The 18,673-nt window shown below is 33.1% G+C and overlaps 1 protein-coding gene and 1 long non-coding RNA gene across 2 annotated transcripts; both read right to left on the minus strand.

The window, feature by feature from the left end:
* Window positions 1–409: 409 nt before the first annotated feature.
* Window positions 410–1,444, minus strand: LOC115951715. The gene has a single exon (XM_031068869.1). It carries the CDS (start codon window positions 1,442–1,444, stop codon window positions 410–412), a length of 1,035 nt encoding a protein of 344 aa, XP_030924729.1.
* Window positions 1,445–7,953: 6,509 nt separating this feature from the next.
* On the minus strand, window positions 7,954–9,749 carry LOC115952539. Its single transcript, XR_004083458.1, has 4 exons — window positions 9,476–9,749; window positions 8,892–8,928; window positions 8,679–8,799; window positions 7,954–8,207 (listed from the first exon to the last, which is right to left on the minus strand). It is a non-coding gene; the product is annotated as an uncharacterized LOC115952539 (long non-coding RNA).
* Window positions 9,750–18,673: the final 8,924 nt, after the last annotated feature.

Genomic DNA, 18,673 nt, shown 5'->3' on the forward strand with positions numbered 1-18,673 from the left:
GTAGGCAACTTTGGCCAAGCGTCTACCCATAGGTGACTTAACGTGGTGACCGTTCACCCGTAGCCATGCGTTTACTCGTAGGTAACTTAGCGTAGTGACTGTTCACCCATAGGCGACTTTGGCCATGTGTCTATCTGTAGGTGACTTAGCGTAGTGACCATCCACTCGTAGGCGACTTTGGCCATGTCTGAATAAACTCTTATTATAATAAACCATGTATTCGTAGAAAAAGGAGTTCATAAAAAGAAAACGAAGACCTGCCATTTGGGCTTTAAAAGAGTTATTGTAGCAAAAACTAAAGTAAATAGAAAAAATGAGGAGTATAGCTAAAATTCACTAAGGTAAACTAGAAATAAAGGGGTGCTGCTCTTCATACCATCCTTTTTACTAGTAGTACTTCCATAGGGGCTTAGTGTTCCACGGGTGGTGTAGCTTCTGTCTGTCTAGCGTCTCCAGTTCTTGCCATCTTCTGCCCTCTATCCTGTCGCGTATCCTTCTGTCTTTCTCTCTTCTCTAGAGTCAAAAGCGCGTCTTCAGCATTCATGTACTTGGTTGCCCTATAAAGCACGTCCGACATAGTCTTCGGGTTGTTCTTGTATAGTGAAAATAGGAACTTAACCTTCCGCAGCCCATTTGTGAAAGCAGCTACAAGTATCTTGTCATCAGCTTCATCGATTGAAAGCGCCTCTTTGTTAAAGCGTGCTATGTAAGACCTTAACGTCTCATCTTCCTGTTGCTTGATGCTTATCAAGCATGCTGTAGACTTCTTATACCTGTGTCCCTTGATGAAGTGCGAAGCAAACTGAGCGCTTAGCTCCTTGAAAGTACTGATGGAGTTAGGCGTCAGCCTACTAAACCATATCCTTGTGGGACCCTTCAGCGTGGTAGGGAAAGCTATGCATAAGATCTCGTCGGGTACCCTCTGAAGGTACATCAAGGTCTTAAAGGACTCCAAATGATCTAGAGGGTCTTTGTTTCTGTCGTAGTTTTCCACCTGCGGCATATGGAATTTTGGTGGAAGGGGGAAGGAGTTGACAGACGAGGTGAACGACGAGTCGGTTTGGTGGACCAGATTATCAAGGTCGCTGGACACCTGTCCTTTGAGGGCATTTATCATGACATCCATCTGTTCCTTCATCGCCTGCATCTCTGCAACAATGTGGGGTGAAGCCATATCAGTGACGGATGGATGGCTCATATCTTGTCGCTCTGGTCTGCTTGGGGCATTACTGCCTTCTGGCCTCTCTTGGTCACTACGCTCGACATTGGTACCTTCTTGGTCCTTTTGCTGAGTGTCGTGACCCACATTCTTTTGGTGTAACTGCTCTTCCAAATCGTGGTTTTGCTGAGTGAGGCACTCCATAGCCGCGGTGAGAGTTTGAATTTGTCTCTCGAGGGCAGTTGAGCATGGTTCGTCTCCCTGAACGTTATTGGTGGTCGCCATCAAGCGAGTAAGTACAATACAACTCTTGGTCCGGGAAGCATTCGTATGGCTTTCAGATTCCTAAGAATAGCACAAAACGAGTTTCCCCATAGACGGCGCCAACTGATGATGCCGAAAAAATGCTAGCAAGCCACACGGTTCTCGCACACCCGAAACAATGCCTACACAACAAAAGGAGAAGACCTCGCAGAGAGCACCAGTGTGGTGCCGGCCAAATACCCTCCGAAGGTCAAGTTAGAACTTCTCACAACTCTAAAGTGTTAGAGCGGGGTCAATTATGCGTACTTTGGTTTGTGAGGAAATTGGGGCTTTTTATAGTAGTAAATGGTTGACCTCTCTTCCTTGGTGTAGAGTTCTTTTCCTTATAGGAATCCTTATGAGCGTATTTTTCAAAATCCTTTCCTTGTAGGAGTCTTTTGATTAACACCAAGTGTGAGGTGCAAGATATTTCTTTATATATGCAAACGTGGAGACCAAGCAAGGCCACGTTAGGGTCGTTAGCTTCGCCTACTACCTTGTCAAGGTCGTCAACTTCGCCTACTCCCTCGTCAGCTTCGCCTACTCCCTCGTTGGGGTCGTCAACTTCACCTACTCCCTTCAGCTTAGTAGTGTCAGCTTTCCATTTATGACAAGTTAGGCCGATGGGTCTATTTTGAATGTCGCTTCATGATACTATATTCATGAGTATTCACATTCACAATTTTACCCTTATCATAGCTCTATGTATTTTAAAAATGAGTGAATTTAGTCTACTAATTTTTGTTGAGGAGTTGACCTAAAAAGAAAAAGGTACTAATACAACGGTAGCACATTAAGTAATGTACAATTTAGTCTACTGGTTTATCTAGAGGAGGAGAAAGAGAAATAGACGAGTTAAAAAAAGCTATTGAGAAATTGATCATTTTACCAAACCCATTTTCCCTCCATTATTTTTTTTTTTTTCAGAACCATTTTCCTCCATTTTATAATAGAGATAAATGGACTTCTCACGTTATAGTCTTTTAGCAACAATATAATTTTAATTAAAAAAAATTAAAATCTCACTATTAATTTAAAATAGAAGTATAATTCTGAGTTTTTTAAATAATTTTTTGTTGTTAAATTTAGAAATTTTGTGCATGGATGTGTGTTGTGGTGGTCAATTGGTTGTGGGTCCTATTTTTTGCACGTGCCAGGTTGATTGTTGACTTATTCATGGTTGGCTAAGATTGTTTGACTTGAAATTCTAGAGCTAGAAGGCCGAGTCAGATGGGCTTTTATGAATGAGTTGGGCCCCATTATTACAAGGCCTAGAATTTTCATCCTTTGGGCTCGTAACAGTGCACAATGAATTTGAAATTCACTTGGGCTTTGGACTAGGCACTAGTCAGTGACTTCTGTTAACTCTTAAGTCGAATTCTTAACAACAGGTTGATGCCCAAAAGGACAAAAGGGACCATATAAAAAAATTCACACATTCTATGGTACGATCAACGCAATATGGGTAATGAATGTGAACTATATTTCCATGTGTGATTTTGTAAGTGTATGTCCAAATAATAATAAAATAAAAAAATAATAAAAGAAACATGTGTTATCGTGTAACATAGCGAAACATTTAACCAAAAAAAAAAAAAAAACATAGCGAAACCTATCATTAGATTTAATGTAAATGCTATATTACTTGGCTTTCTCACAAAATTACTATTTAATGTAACGTGAATTAGTAATAGACGTGACATAATTACTAATCATATTACTAGTAATAGCCTAATAGGACCATACCCACACACAAAAGAAAGTGTGAATTTCATAGAATTTTCCCATATAATGTTATTCAAAATAATTTGAAACTCAATTAAATCCTAATGTCAAAAAAAAAAAAAAAAAATTAAGCACACTTAAAAAGGTGAAATTATGCTTTGAAAACTTCATTTTTGTGTTATAGTACTAAAATCATTTGTGATTCTATGCTAAATTTTCTTAATGATCTCTCTTTCTATATACATTGAGCATTTACATCAACTCGTGCAAAAATTTATATTTATTTTAGTATAAGAACTTACTTATAGTCTCATTGTTTCAATCCTAGCCCTCCACTTGGATGGCAAGTGATTCTTCTCTTGGATATTTGTCACATTCCCCTTATCCCCTCCCTTTGAGGTTATGCTGAGTAGGAAAGAGGCTATGCGGGCACTATTCAAGTGTCATTCAGTTATTAATGTAGCATGCCTAGTTAGTACAGAACATTTAATGCAGAGGAGGAGGTGTCTTCACCAGGAAGTTTCCTTTGTGACTTATCCAGGTCAACTACTATTGAACTCCTCGGTTGGGCATATTTAACTTTGCCTGTGAGCTTTGTGGCTTCTTCAGCACGTCCGCTTCCTAGCTCTTTCTTCGTACTTACAATTTCCTTGGACGATTTTTCTTTCTTGGCTTGGATGAGCTTATATAGATCACTAATACCTTTAGTTGGGCTCAGTTAGAGTCCAGTTGAGGCCCAATCCATTGTATGTTCTTTAGGTCCTTACAATACTTATCCCATAATCGATGTAGCATAGTTGACTTAATTACTCTTGATAAGAGAAAAATCCTCTTTGTGGAGACAATATTATGGACATATATATATACCTTTTTATAACAGTGTCAAATCATAAAATTAAAGGCTTACAAAGGCAATCGATGTAACGAGTGATCAAATTGATGCATAAAATGTAAATAAGTACAAGAATTCTCATACATTAAAAATTAAGATATATAGTTAGTAATTTTATAATCTAATGATACTTTTTCTAGTAAATGAGGAGATACAACATCTCACCATTGTATTTTTTATTTTTTATTTTTAAAGCAGATAAAGTGAGAGGAGTAGTAAATATTAAGTGTTAGAGAATAGAGATATATTAGTCCAAATAATCAAGGCCTATGCCCATTAATGCTTGGTGTGCAAGTCTAGACATATACTTGTGCTAGAAGTCTTTTAACTGTAGTTAATGTAGGGTAATGTAAGAGCATAGTGGCGACTTATGTGGCAGCAACATAGGCAACATGTGTCATTTATTTATGAGTCCAGTTGTGTTTTATTTGTCTATTATTCAGTCAAAGTTAATTATGGAGTTTTGTTGGTAGTACTCCCATCCTAGTACTTTTATCTAGGAAGTTGTCTAGCATTTATTTGTATGCAAGTATATATAATACAAAGCAATCTCTCTCTCTCTCTCTCTCTCTATATATATATATATATATATATATATGTATGTATGTATGTATGTATGTATGTATCAATCATAAATTAGAAATAAGGTAAAGAGTGTTTGACTCATAAAATTATTTGCAAGTGTTCTTACTTTAGAGCTGAGTGATTCCTCCTAACAATCAAGCATGTGGCTTGATTGCGTTACTGAAATCCACTACCTCCTATTGAGTGGCATCCCGAAACTATTTTCATTTACTTTGGTCGAATCTTTGATTTAACCAACCTAAAAGGTCACGACTCCATCATTGGGTTAAACCAATTATAAATACCCATACTAAGTTCATTGTAACACATGAATTGAGTTTATACTAAAGATGTAACACTCAATGATTTTTCTTTGTGGACGTAGGTCATTAGTCCGAACCATTTAATTCTTCTTGTGTGCTCTTGTGTTATTCTTTTATATCTCTGCATCTATTTTCAATCTCCTACAATTTATTTAACATGGTATTAGAGCATCTTTAACATGGCATCAAAGCCACCTCCTTCAATTGTTTCATAGATCTCCTTGGTAGTCAACAAACATCTCACAAATCCAACACAAACACCCACAACATCAACCTTGGTTTCACAACCAAGCTTCTCAAACCAACCACAAAACCGACGTTGTAGATTTGCCAAGCTTCACTCCAATGTCGTTGTCACAACCAAAAGTTTCACAAACCCTCTATTTTGTCTACAAAAGAGAACAGTTTGATTATAATTTTATACAAAGAAAATTACTAAAATATTGGAAGAAACTAAAAATGAGTTAGTGATATCATTTCATCTCTATTCTTACACACCCAAACATCCTTTTATTAGTAGCAAAAGGTAGAATATTGCATACATAACCAATTATAGTAAAACCAACCATTTGGATGTAAAAAGAAAGCAAGCATCTATCATCAAAATATCCATCTAATTGTTACTCTATCCATCAAACTACATTTACAAGAGAACTAAAATGGAAGAAATAGTTATGGCACTTGAGGTTTGTCGCCGGGAACCTCCTTAATGCAATTTATGTATTGGAGAGAGAGAGAGAGAGAGAGAGAGAGAGAGAGAGAGAGAGAGAGAGAGAGAGCAAAGAGAAAATGTAATTGTGACGGCTAGGGGTGTCCAACCTACCAAACTCGGCCATACCTAACCTGCCACCACCCGATCCAACAGCTCTGGCGGTTGGATGCAGGTCCCGACCTCTAAGAATCTGTTCCTGGCGGGTTGGTTTCGAGTCTCCTTCTTCAAAACCCATGAAACTTGACCCAACCTAAATACGTCATTTTCGACGATTTCTCAAGCTTTTCGACTACTTTTTCAGCTTGATTTTATGGATTTCGACAACCAACCAACTAGATTTGGCGGAGATACACTAGATTCGGAAGAAATTATTCAAATCTGGCGAGTTCTCCGCACGATTTGTCGAAAATCTCCCTAGATCTGATGAGATCTCGTTGGTTTTCGGCTTTGCTCGAAACCAATCACCACCCGACAAAAACCCAACACCCTTACAAGTCGGTTGCAGGTTTGGAAACTCTCCACCTACTCTAATTGGGTTAGTTGTGGGTTGGGCACGAACTCGACCCACGGACAACCCTAGTGATGGTGATGGCACTCTCAACTATCGGCGAGGAGCGACGTTGGAAAAGTTAAGTTTCTACGATTAATGTTTGGCCCAAATTTTTTAGGTTTTAGTAGAAGTAGTTTTTTCTTTTTTTTGGTAACTGCACTTCCCTTTCTTAAGGTTTGGAGAAATGTTACTCCACTCCAAACTTGAAGTGAAAAAACAATCAACTCCAATGACATTTGTTTAACCAATCACAATTAACTTAGTATTTGTTTGTATTGCGCGTTTTGTGCGTTTGCGTTCAGCGTTTTTGGTTTTTTTTTTTCCTCAGCTCAGCACCTCTTGCACTATTCATGGGACATGAACAGTGCAAACAGGCCAATGAATAGTACTTGCATGTGAACAGTAAATTTTTTATTATTTTTTTATTGTTTTCAGTTTTCAGCAAAATAAGCTGTATCCAAACGGACCTTTAATGTAAAATTTTCGTGATTCTCAAAAAATATATTATAAATTTTGTAGACTCCAAATGTCCATTGGAGTCTTTTGTGATTCTTATCCATTGTATAATGTAATAGAGATATGTGGGTTCTCATTTTGTAGTATTTTTAACAACATTATAATTTTAATTGGAAAAAAAAATTAAAAATCTCATTATTAATTTCAGAAATATTTCTCATTTTTTAAAAATATAAATTTGTTAAATGTGGAAATTTTGTGCATGGATTGTGTTGTGTGGTTAATTTCTTGTGGATTTGTTAAAAGCATTGGTAACTCAACTAGTTGGTTAATTTTCCTCTCTCTTGTGTGTGTGTTTGTTTCTCAAAAAAAAAAAAAAAAAAACTAGTTGGTATCTTCTAATGTTTCTAGAATTAGAAAAATAATAGTTTCAAAAAAAAAATAGAATAATAATATTAATAACTAGTCGCTAACCCGTGCGATGCACGGGAAAACTATTAATAACTTAATATGAAAAAAAAAAATATATATATATATATATATATATATACCATGGTATAAATTATATACCAAACCAATAAAATCTATCATTTACAAAGTAATAAAATTTATCACATACAATGAGATATCATGAGATCATATTTAGAAAATATATAGCTGATATAAGTACATTCCAATATAATTAATTACACGAATATAGTTAATTCCATACTCATTCAATCAAATATCTTTCATAAATTACATTAATCGTTCTTGATGTCCAAGATGTATCTAAATTCTAACATTGCCAGTAAACAAAGATGCTAGTCCTCAATGGGATTAAAAAGGCAACATAATGCCAATTTACACAATTTCTGAAATCATTATTTCCACTATTAAGAGAGAGAGAGAGAGAGGTGACTGTTGTGTTGCATCTCTTAAGAAGAATCTACCCTGTACATTTTTTTTTTATATGTAATCGACAAATAACAAAATAGATGTACCACATTTAGAGTATGCACATTTCTGAGATTAAAAGTAAAAGAAAATAAGAAAATGAACCCACCTAAAGTTTTTTGCTCTCCCTCTCGATATTGACTTTTCCAACATCTTCCAAAATCAAATTTATGTACTACTCCCTGTAAGGCATAAAAATTAATATTTGACCAAATTTACATGTATTTTAAAAACAGGTACATGGAAACAAAACACAATTAGTGAAAACAGAAAATGCTTTAAACCACAAACTATATTTTTGAAACCGGTTTGAATTTCAAATAAGTAATTACAAAAGCATCAGTATGTAGCTTTTCAATTTTACCTTCATGACTCTTTTACAATTTTTTGCTATATATATAACCAAACTTAGTCATTTATAACATATCATTGATATACGGTTTACTAAATACTCTTCTTAATAGGAATTGTTAGTCATGTCATCTAGCTAAAACTTCCATTTAAATTATCATCTCCAATCACCCTTTGAAATCTCATGGTTGCCTTTGCTTCTTGCCTAGTAGGACAGCACAAATTTATTATCCCACCTGCATCCATATTAAGACACACAGTAAACAAAAGCAGACATACAAAACACATAATATTTCATGTAGTTGTTTAATTTCTCTAAACAAATGCCAAGTTAATGTTAATGTCTCAAATTCAATTAGTAAACACTATGATACACACCTATTCCAAACTTAAACACGCAACCAATTCCACCAATACATGTAACCTTGCATAACTCAAGTTTGTGTCCATAACTCTCAACTTTCTTGGCCCTAAAACCCATCCCAACAATTTGCATTAAACAATCACCGCCCAGAAAAATGATCTATTATTATTAGCAAAATTTTCCCATAATTTCTATCTAAAAAATGCTTCCACCATTACCATGTATTTCCAAATAAGTTCTCACGCAACTTGTAGGCTTATTAATCAGTAATTAGCTATCTGCATATATCATAGAATACTTTCAACCTAGCAACAATGATAACACAAATCGTAAGAAATCCTACCTAATTATGCTGCTATTTGAGGGAGTACAAATAAACATAGATCTTGTGTGACTTCCATGGAGAACTTCTCTGCTAGAGTGCTAGCATTCTTCAAAATGGGCTTCCAAATTCTTAGATGTGTCTGTAATATGAACATTACTCTAAATAGGTGAGTAAACAAAGCATCATAAACAATAAACTATACGCAAAGTATATACGATATAGAAAACTAACCATGGCATCGAGATTGACCTCAATCCTAAATTCGAATCTGCCACAAACATCACTACCAGTTATTTTTCACAACAAAAGTTTCAAATTGAAAGCTTTAAAGGTCCAATGGAAGAACAAATTTTTTCAATTTTTTATTTATTATAAAAAAGAAGAATGCAGTGCCAATTTAACAGGATATATCACTACTTGTAATTTGGAAAGCAAAAAATAACAAATTATAGTCTAACTCATTTATCCTAAAATTTTCAAACACATGCTAACAAATAGATATTGATATAAAATATTCACCTTGTAACAAAACTTAATAAGCCTCAAACACACATCTTTAATAGCTTTAAATGAATTTGTCATAATTGTATTTAAGCTATGGCTCAAGCAATAAAAGGCAGCAAATATGATTCCATAAAAAACTATTTTCTTCTTGTCTAATAATGTTTTGGAGGGTTGTCGCCTTGAATTCAACTAAATTCTCTCAAATCATATTTAACAACCAAGAACGAAACCCTAAATCATATTTAACAACCAAAAACGAAACCCTAAATCATATTTAACATCCCAAATTATAGAACAAAATAAAAACTTACCGGTAATGTTTGCGGAGAGAATCTGGTCAGATGGTAAAGTCTCAAAATCAAAAACTTTTTGCCACTAAAGGAGTGGGTGGCTGGCGCCTGCGGACTATAGTTTAGGGGTTTGAAGGTAGAGAAGGGACAAAGATTGGAGGTAGGGGAACGTGTATGTAGAGAGAGGCATGGAGGAAATTGTGCGTTTGAAGATGGAGATGGGACTGTGTGAAGAAGAAGAGAGGGAGTTTGATGAGTTTGCGTTACTGTGTTTGCGTTTAAGGGGGAGAGAGTATTTTTTTTTCATCGGGTTTTGGTTTTGGGAAGAACGAAATTTTTGGTTTTAGCCTCTTTTTACGCTTTGAGCTTTGTTTTTTAAGGGCTGAAATTTTTGGGTTTTTTTTTTTTTTTTTTTTTCCTTTTTGATAATGTCGGTTTTTTTTTAGTCTTAAAAAGTTTTTTTTTTTTTTTTAATATTGTGCAAATAGGAAATTAAGGAAAAAAAATTAGAACAGTAAGTGTGCGTACAGTTTAAACACGTGACATACACCAGAAGGATAGGAGCGATTGCAAATAAGAGAATTATTGTACAATGGCCTCAAACTCGAACGTGGTGTTGCCCAGATCGAGTCATTACTAAATGGGTCTACTCCAAAATTCCAATCTTTCTTCCCCACTTGTGCGGCTATTTCACGAAGGGCTTGCACTGCAAAATAGAACTACATCAGACTTATCAATTTTTTGTTTCCATTTATTAATTTTTTTTTTGTGTTTTAATGTTCCACATTTGAACATGTTTATTACCAAAATATATATATATATATATATAAATCAATAAATCTATAAAAATACAATTTTCATGACTTTTATTTATTTATATATTTTTTGATAAGTTTTCACCATTGTTTTAAAAATTGGACCAACAGGTTAAATTAGTTCAAGATTTGGACTCAAAATGATCTGATCAAAACTGAAAAAAACCGGCCAAGAACTGGTCTCTTTTCCAATTTTTTTTTTTACCGTTCTAAGTATTCTTGTGTTTTTGGTTTTAGCCACTTTTTAGGCTTTGAGCTTTGTTTTTTAAGGGCTGAAATTTTTGGGTGTTTTTTTTTTCCTTTTTGATAATGCCGGTTTGAAATTTTTGGGTGTTTTTTTTTTTTTTCCTTTTGATAATGCTGGTTTCAAATTTTTGGGTCTTTTTTTTTTTTTTTTTGAATTTTTTGAGCCGTTTTTTTTTTTTTTTTTCCTTTTTGATAATGCCGGTTTTTTTTTAGTCTTAAATAGTTTTTTTTTTAAAGTTTTTTGATAATGCCGGTTTGAAAGGGTGTTTTTTTTTCCTTTTGGTTTTTTTTTTAGTTTTAAATAGTTTTTTTTTTTAATACTGTGCTGACGTGGAAAATTGTGGGAGTTTCAAAAGCTTCGGTTTTATATATATATATATATATATAGATAATAAAAGGATGTGGGTCATACCCCTTGCACTTGCCAGGATGATTGTTGACTTTATTCAAGGTTGGCAAAGATTGTTTGACTTGAGATTCTAGAACTAGAAGGCCGAGTCAGATGGCCTTTTTTGAAAGCGCTGGGCCCCATTATTACAAGGACTAGAGTTTCATCCTTTGGGCTTATTACAGTGCACAATGAATTTGAAACTCACCTGGGCTTTGAACTAGTCAGCGATTTTATCTTAAGTCGAATTCTTAACAGCGGGTTGATACCCAAAAGGACTGAAAGAAAGGCTATATACAACAACTCACACATCGGGCTGCGATACCTAACATTTTTTTATTTTTTATTTTAAGAGTGTTTTAACTTATGATGTTTATTCTTGATGATAGTTCTTTATCAGGGATTGAACCTTAGATCTCTTATACAATCATCAGAAACTTTACTAGTTGAGTTAACTGGAACCCACACGATACCTAACATTAAGTTAATGTTCAATATGATGACTAACAAATGTGATAAATTTATTGAGGGCGATTTTGTTACTATTTGGCCCCCAAAAAAGAAAAAAAAGAACAAGAAAAACATGTAATATGATGGAATCATGTAATGTGATGGAATCCACTATAAAAACTTGACGTAAACATTATTTTATTTGATTTTCTCCCAAAGTTACGGCTTAATATGACACGTGTTAGTAATAGATGTGACAAAATTACTAATATGTGTAAGTGTAAGTGTAAGTGTAATCCTATTACTAGTAACAATACCATACCCACTAAAAAAAAAGAAAAAGAGTTAAGAAAGGATGAAATCATGGTTTAATTTCTGTGTAGTTTAGCCCGAAGACAAAAAAGTTGCAAGTACTTTAATAAAATAAATTCGAAGTGCTTCTCCAAATATAAGGGAATCTATCCTATGCCCGTAATGGAAGAGGTGTTGTAGATTCTGAGATGGAATTCCATCAACCATTCTCTTTACTCTATAGTGCCGTTACATTACTAAAGTTTCTCACTACACCTTGGCCCCCACATTATTTATATTAAATGCTACTGGGATTACATTTCTCCTTGTAGTGAAGTTTTAAAGTTGTCCATCCAATATATTATTCTATTTGGATATTAATATTAGTTATTGTGAAAGGAAAAAAAAAATAAAAGGAAAAAAAAAAAGAGAAAAAGAAATCGAAACAAATTTTTTATTAATCCTAAAAAGGAGAAGCAAGTGAAAAAAAGAAAAGAAAAGAAAAAAAACAATATTTTTTTGGATAACTTCAAGTCACTTTATTCGAGCAACTTGTTTTAAGTGGCCAGGTTCTGAGTTCTGACGTATGAAGAATGAAATAGGGGATAAAAAATTACCTCTTTCTAACTCCAAATAATGAGAATTAAAAAGTGTAAAATATCTATCGAATTTTTTTTTTTTTTTTTGGCGTATTTTTTTTTGTAGTGGCTATGGATTACATATACTCACTTATTCGGAGATAAGGCAAATAATCAGTGCAAAAAACAAAGAAAAAAAAAAAGGAGTCCAAATTAAGACTCCAAGAAGTCTGTTCCGAAAAAATAAAAAATTAGGATTGCCAAATTTGTAAAAAGCCTTGTGCCTAGCTTTTACTGCTATGCTAATTGGACCTAGCTTCTACGCACCTTGTTTTAAGTTTATGCCTCATGAATATTAATGTTCTTCCGCCATTCTGATACATAATATTCGGTTCAATTCAGAACAATCACCCTTTCATTGCTTGACATTCGGTGCAACAATTGGCTAAAAAATCAGTATAAGTATCATACCAAAGGAAACTTTTAAGCTGTACATAAAGTGAGCAACAATGTACACAGTATGTTGCAAGCAAGAAGCTTCTCTCCATCAATTGGGGGAGATATTGATGAAAGAGAAAGTCTATAGACAAAAAAGAAAAAAAAAATCAATTTTTTCACAGCTGCTTACATGATAAATTTAGTGATAGGTAAAAAAATAATGTTAGTAGTGAGTTCAAATGAAAACCAGTAAAAAATTTTCAATCAAATTATTGCACAAAATTATGTGAAATTTTTTGCTTAGTTATCAATGCTATCAATATATGGGTTTCTTTTTATCTTGCTCTTGTATCTCTTAAGCAACTTTGAAGGGACAAGGATGTAGTGGAATCCAATCTTTTTGACCCACAATTCCCATTGGCTTCATCAACACCTTTCTTCCCAAGAAAAAGCACCCAGTCTCAAATGTTTTAGGAAATATTATTTCAATGACCACTATTGGGTATCTGTTGCATGATTATAGAATTAAGATCGAATTCCTGAGATTCAAAAATTGTTGCTAGTTTCGGTGGAGGTGAGAGATTCCAGCATGTTTCTCATAAGTCATGCTAAATAATTAGCACTTATTCAAAATATTTGGTAGTGAAGTCACAATATGGACCCCAGTTAATGATCAATACCCCCAAGTCCGTTGTATCTTTCTGTGTGAAAATAATCAGTGTTCCTAATTTAAACATTTACTGTGATCCAACAAGCATATGAATATGACTGTTATTTGTCATGGGTCATGACTCATGACTATGCCGTCATGTTGTATACCACTTCTTCTTGCCCCCACAATAAAAGCATGGTGAAGATTTGAGTGTAAAGGCAATAACCACTACAATGCAAAACATTTGGATATAGGATATCGGAGGTGGGGCTTCTATCCAAGCTCCTCAAGTTTGGTAGTGGGTTTGTGACGACATAGAGGCCAGGAGGTACGAGCAAGTAAGTCAATGAGTACTCATAACGGCAATATATATCATACCGACTATTAATTCGGTATCGGTATTCTTCTAAAATGTACCAAATAAAATACAAGGTTGTATCAAAGATTATTCGGGGTTTGTATAATAAAAATAAGGGTAAACTACATATTTGGTTCCTACTCTTTACAACATATTTTAATTTGGTCCTTAATCTTTTAATTGTGTCAATTTGGTCCCTAATATTTCAATGTCGTGTCAATTTAGTCCCTGTTGTTATATCTTGAATGAAAATTGATGACATGTCAAATGGCCAGAATAAAATTTTATTGTATTGTCACATCAATGAAAGCTAATTTTTTATTTTGGCCATTAGACGTGTCATCAATTTTCATCCAAAAATTAATAGTAAAGACTAAATTGACACAGTACTAAAATGTTAAGGACCAAATTGATACAATTAAAAGGTTAGGGGCCAAATTGAAATATGATGTGTAGGATAGGGACCAAATACGCAATTTACCCTAAAAATAATTATAAAACATGTTACTTAAGCTAATATTTGGTTTATTTAACTTAGTCTAATGTTTGGGCTTATAAAATATGTGTATTTTAAATTATATGTAATATATATATATATATATATATAATCTTTTTTTTCTTTGTTGATACAAGATAGAATTCTACTATATCCTAATCTAAGTGTATATGTGTGTGAAGCTCTCTTCTAGAGACTTAAACCCTGGCCCGAATCCCCCACCCTCCACAAGCACTTATACTTGTGAAGTGACCATCGCACCAAAGATGTGCAGTGGTGTATATATATATATATATATATATATATAATCTTGAAATGGTACAAAATTGACTCCCATGGTATAAAAGTCAATAATAACAATAATATTTAATTTCTATGACTTAAGAATGATTTTAGGAAGAATGAGCATAAGAGGAGTGAGAAGGGAGAGAGAAGAGTATTTTCTCTTATTTGTATTTAGATTCAAGTATAAAAATAATTAGGGTAAAATATAGTTAATACCTCTGAAGTTTGGGTTAATGTCAGTTAGATTCAAGACTTTTGACTAACTTAGTCCCTAATCACTGTGAAAAAGAGAAGAAAAATGAGTAACGGTTTAGGGACCAAAACAGATTCAAGCGGGGATGGAACTAGGTGGGGGCCGGAGCCCCCCTAGTTTTAAGAAGAAATAATATCTATATACATATATATATATATATATGTATGTATAGGTATTTTTTTACAATTTTATATATGGGCCCCCCTCTTTCAAAAATTTTGAGCCCCCTCCCCTACAATTTTACATTAATTTCATTGTAATAGCATTTGCATTAGTTGTAAAATAGCATAAGGTCTCAAATTTGTCCATTAAACCCCAAACATCAATCTATGCATTTTTGCAAATTTATATAATTACTATAACATAAATGTATTTTTATACAATGATACGTAGACTAATGTGGGTGTATTTTAAGGTTGATTGGACAAATTTACACAATTATTGTAGCTATGCAAATGAGTGTTTTAGAAATTATTTAGATTGAGAGCAATGGTTTTTGGTTGAGGAAGAGAGAGATAATTTGAGATAAAAATAAAAAATTGATAAGGAAATAATATTTTGATGAAATGTAGTGTAAAATAAATAATCTGGTGTGAGGTATTTTGAAAAGTGAGTACATAAAATTAAAAAATTAGGTTATTACGCTAAAATAGACATAAACTTTTGCATGAGTTGATGCAAATGTTTTAATGTAGTAAGAAACAATGGTGTTTTGTGTCTTTATTTTTGTTAGTAGATGATTGGATTGTAATGTATTACGAAATAATGATTTTGTGTATTTATCTTTGTTGATAATATTAATACGAAATAGACGCTTATTTGAAATCCTAGATCTGTGTTTGTTAGTAGATGATTAGATTGTAATGTATTACGAAACAATGCTTATTTGTCTTTGTTGATGCTTATTCTGATGAAATGTCTTTGTTGATAGTTTGTTAATACTTATACTCCAGCCCCCACTAACTCAAAATCCTGGATCTGTCACTGCATTCAAGTATAGTGAATAAAGACTATCTTTGGTATCTCTACTTAAAATGTATTTCGCAGATTTCTGGACATGATATATATATATATATATATATTGCTTTTTTTTTTCTTGTCTTGTTTGTTAATTCTACTTTGTATAGGATTTTGTGATTTCCATTTTTCCCCCCTTCTTTTTAAGGTGGAATGAAAATCATATTCTAATTTTTAATTTTGATAAAATACACTCAATAACTTTGATGTTTGGGCTAATGCTAACTAGGTCCAAGATTTTTCAAAATTAACTAATTTGTTACTGTGATTAGAAACCAAGTTGGTCAGTTTTGATGTGTCTAGGACTTGTCTAGGACTTGACTAGCATTAGCTCAAATATCAAAAATGTTGATTGTATTTTACCCTTCTAATTTGATTTCTTGCCATCAATGGGAGCTAGATACACATTTCACAAGGAAGCACAACGATATTATCATTGTCACAACGAAACCGACAATATTGGTTGTGGCTCATAGGGAAATCAACAATGTTGGCTGTGACAGAAATCAGTGGGATTAATTGTTTAGGAGTTGGAGGAAATGAGGAAGAAGATGAAGATGATTATGTTTAAATTACAATGGGTATGGGTGCAACACTTTCGAAGTTATTATGTTTGGTAATCTTTTTGTTGTCGTTGAGACTTGCGAATGAGTTTATATGTATATATATATATATATATATATGGGAAAATGGGCTTTTACCCTTATTTTTTTAAAATATCTAGCCAATTGTCCTTGTTTTGAAACTCGATTTTCTAAAAATCGAATTTCTATGTAACTCAATTTTATGATCATTGAGTTTTAGGTAAGTTTTTCCCTAGAACTCGATTTTAGTATAATCGTGTTCTAGCTGGATTTTTTAAATTGCGGAAAGCCATGGATGCTCTTCCAGCGTTGCAAAAACTTACCTAGAACTCGATAATCATAAAATCGAGTTCTATAGGAAACTTAATTTTCTAAAAATAGAGTTTCAATACAGGGACACGATGCTTAATAGTTTCAAAACAGGGACATTATGCTAGATATTTTTAAAAATAAGGGCAAAAGCCAATTTTCCCCTATATATATATATATATATATATATATATATTCATTTTCATTGTATTTATGTAATTGCATTTAAATAGAACTCAATTTTAGTAAAATTGAGTTCCAGCTGGATTTTTTAAATTGGGGAAAGCCATGGGTGCTTCTCCAGCGTTGCAAAAACTTACCTAGAACTCGATAATCATAAAATCGGGTTCTATAGTAAACTTGATTTTCTAAAAATCGAGTTTCAAAACAAGGACAGGGTGCTTAATAGTTTCAAAACAGGGACATTATGATAGATATTTTTAAAAATAAAGGCAAAAGCCAATTTTCCCCTATATATATATATATATATATTCATTTTCATTGTATTTATGTAATTGTATTTAAATAGATATAGTAATTACATTAGACGTATATTTGGAACCCTATATGCATGTAAAGTTATATTTTATTTCAAGAGAAACATATAAATATGAAGTATGACAACCCTAAATGGAGATTAGGGCAAGAATGGTAAAAATATGTATTTATTAAAACACATTTGATACACTAAATGGAGATTACATTGGGCCGGAATGAGTATTATTTTGTGGTAAAAAATGTATTTATTAAGACATGTTTGGTACACTAAATGAAGATTATGACAAGAATGTTAATCTTTATTATTGGGAATAAAAAGTTTTGTAATGGATTAACTAAACTTATTCATAAGTTTTGTTGTAAATTATAATATTTGAATAAATAAAACTGAATATCTATATTTAGGAAATATCTTATTTATACAATTATATTTCTGAAAAAATAATATCTTTAAAATTTCAAGAGAAAGGTTTTTTTTATGATTTTTTTTATTTTTATAATTGTTATATGCATGTGAAAAGATGGTATATTTGGAAATATATTAATTTTAAAAATTATTACACTTACTTAGGAATAGTTATTACAATTTTTTTAGAGAGAAATAATTATTCCTCATTTTAGAGAATACCTAATCATAATGAATGATTATCACCTATAATAAAAACAAAACCAAATTACAAAATAGATAAACCATAGAAATAACTATTACATTACAACCTATAAAAAAAAATTTACATTACGGTGTTTATTACAATCTACCAAATATGCCCATAGTATCATAATTAAATACAATTTTACCAGAATAGTGGGAACCAAGTATGACCAAGGTTTTGTTTGACACTTGAATAGATGTCAGGAAGTGTTAATTTACCCAAAGCATGTGGTCCAAGGATCCAAGCATGGCTAAGGTTCTGTTTAACACTTAGAAAGATAACCTCAAACATCAATTTACCCAAGGTATGTGGTTTGGGGAACCAAGCATGACCAAGGTTTTGTTTGACATTTGGATAGATGTCAGGAAGTGTTAATTTACCCAAAGCATGTGGTCTGAGGATCCAGGCATGGCTAAGGTTCTGTTTAACACTTAAAAAAATAATCTCAAGCATCAATTTACCCAAGGTATGTGGTTTGGGAAACCAGACATGACCAAGGTTTTGTTTGACACTTGGATAGATGTCAGGAAGTGTTAATTTACCCAAAGCATGTGGTTCGAGAATCCAAGTATGGCTAAGGTTCTGTTTAACACTTAAAAAAATAAACTTAAGCATCAATTTACCTAAGGTGTGTGGTTTAGGGAACCAGACATGACCAAGGTTCTGTTTGATACTTAGGGCAACAATAATATGGAGCTCAATAGATAATGTAATAAATGAGAATGTGACAAGAAAGATTTTCATTAATAATAATACATTTTCAGGTTATTTACATTCCAGGGATGTAGTACAACATTCTCATCTAGGTCTTCAAGGTGGTATGCACCTATTCCAGCAATCGAACTGATGCAATATGGCCCATCCCAGTTGGGCCCTAACTTTCCCCATGCGTGGTTCTTTGCAGTGCC

The sequence above is a fragment of the Quercus lobata genome, chromosome 7 (assembly GCF_001633185.2).
Source record: "Quercus lobata isolate SW786 chromosome 7, ValleyOak3.0 Primary Assembly, whole genome shotgun sequence".
NCBI lineage: Eukaryota > Viridiplantae > Streptophyta > Magnoliopsida > Fagales > Fagaceae > Quercus > Quercus lobata.

What these genes read in the sequence shown, in the direction of transcription:
- LOC115951715 (XM_031068869.1), bottom strand. Translation starts at nt 1,444, where the DNA reads ATGGCGACCACCAATAACGTTCAGGGAGACGAACCATGCTCAACTGCC.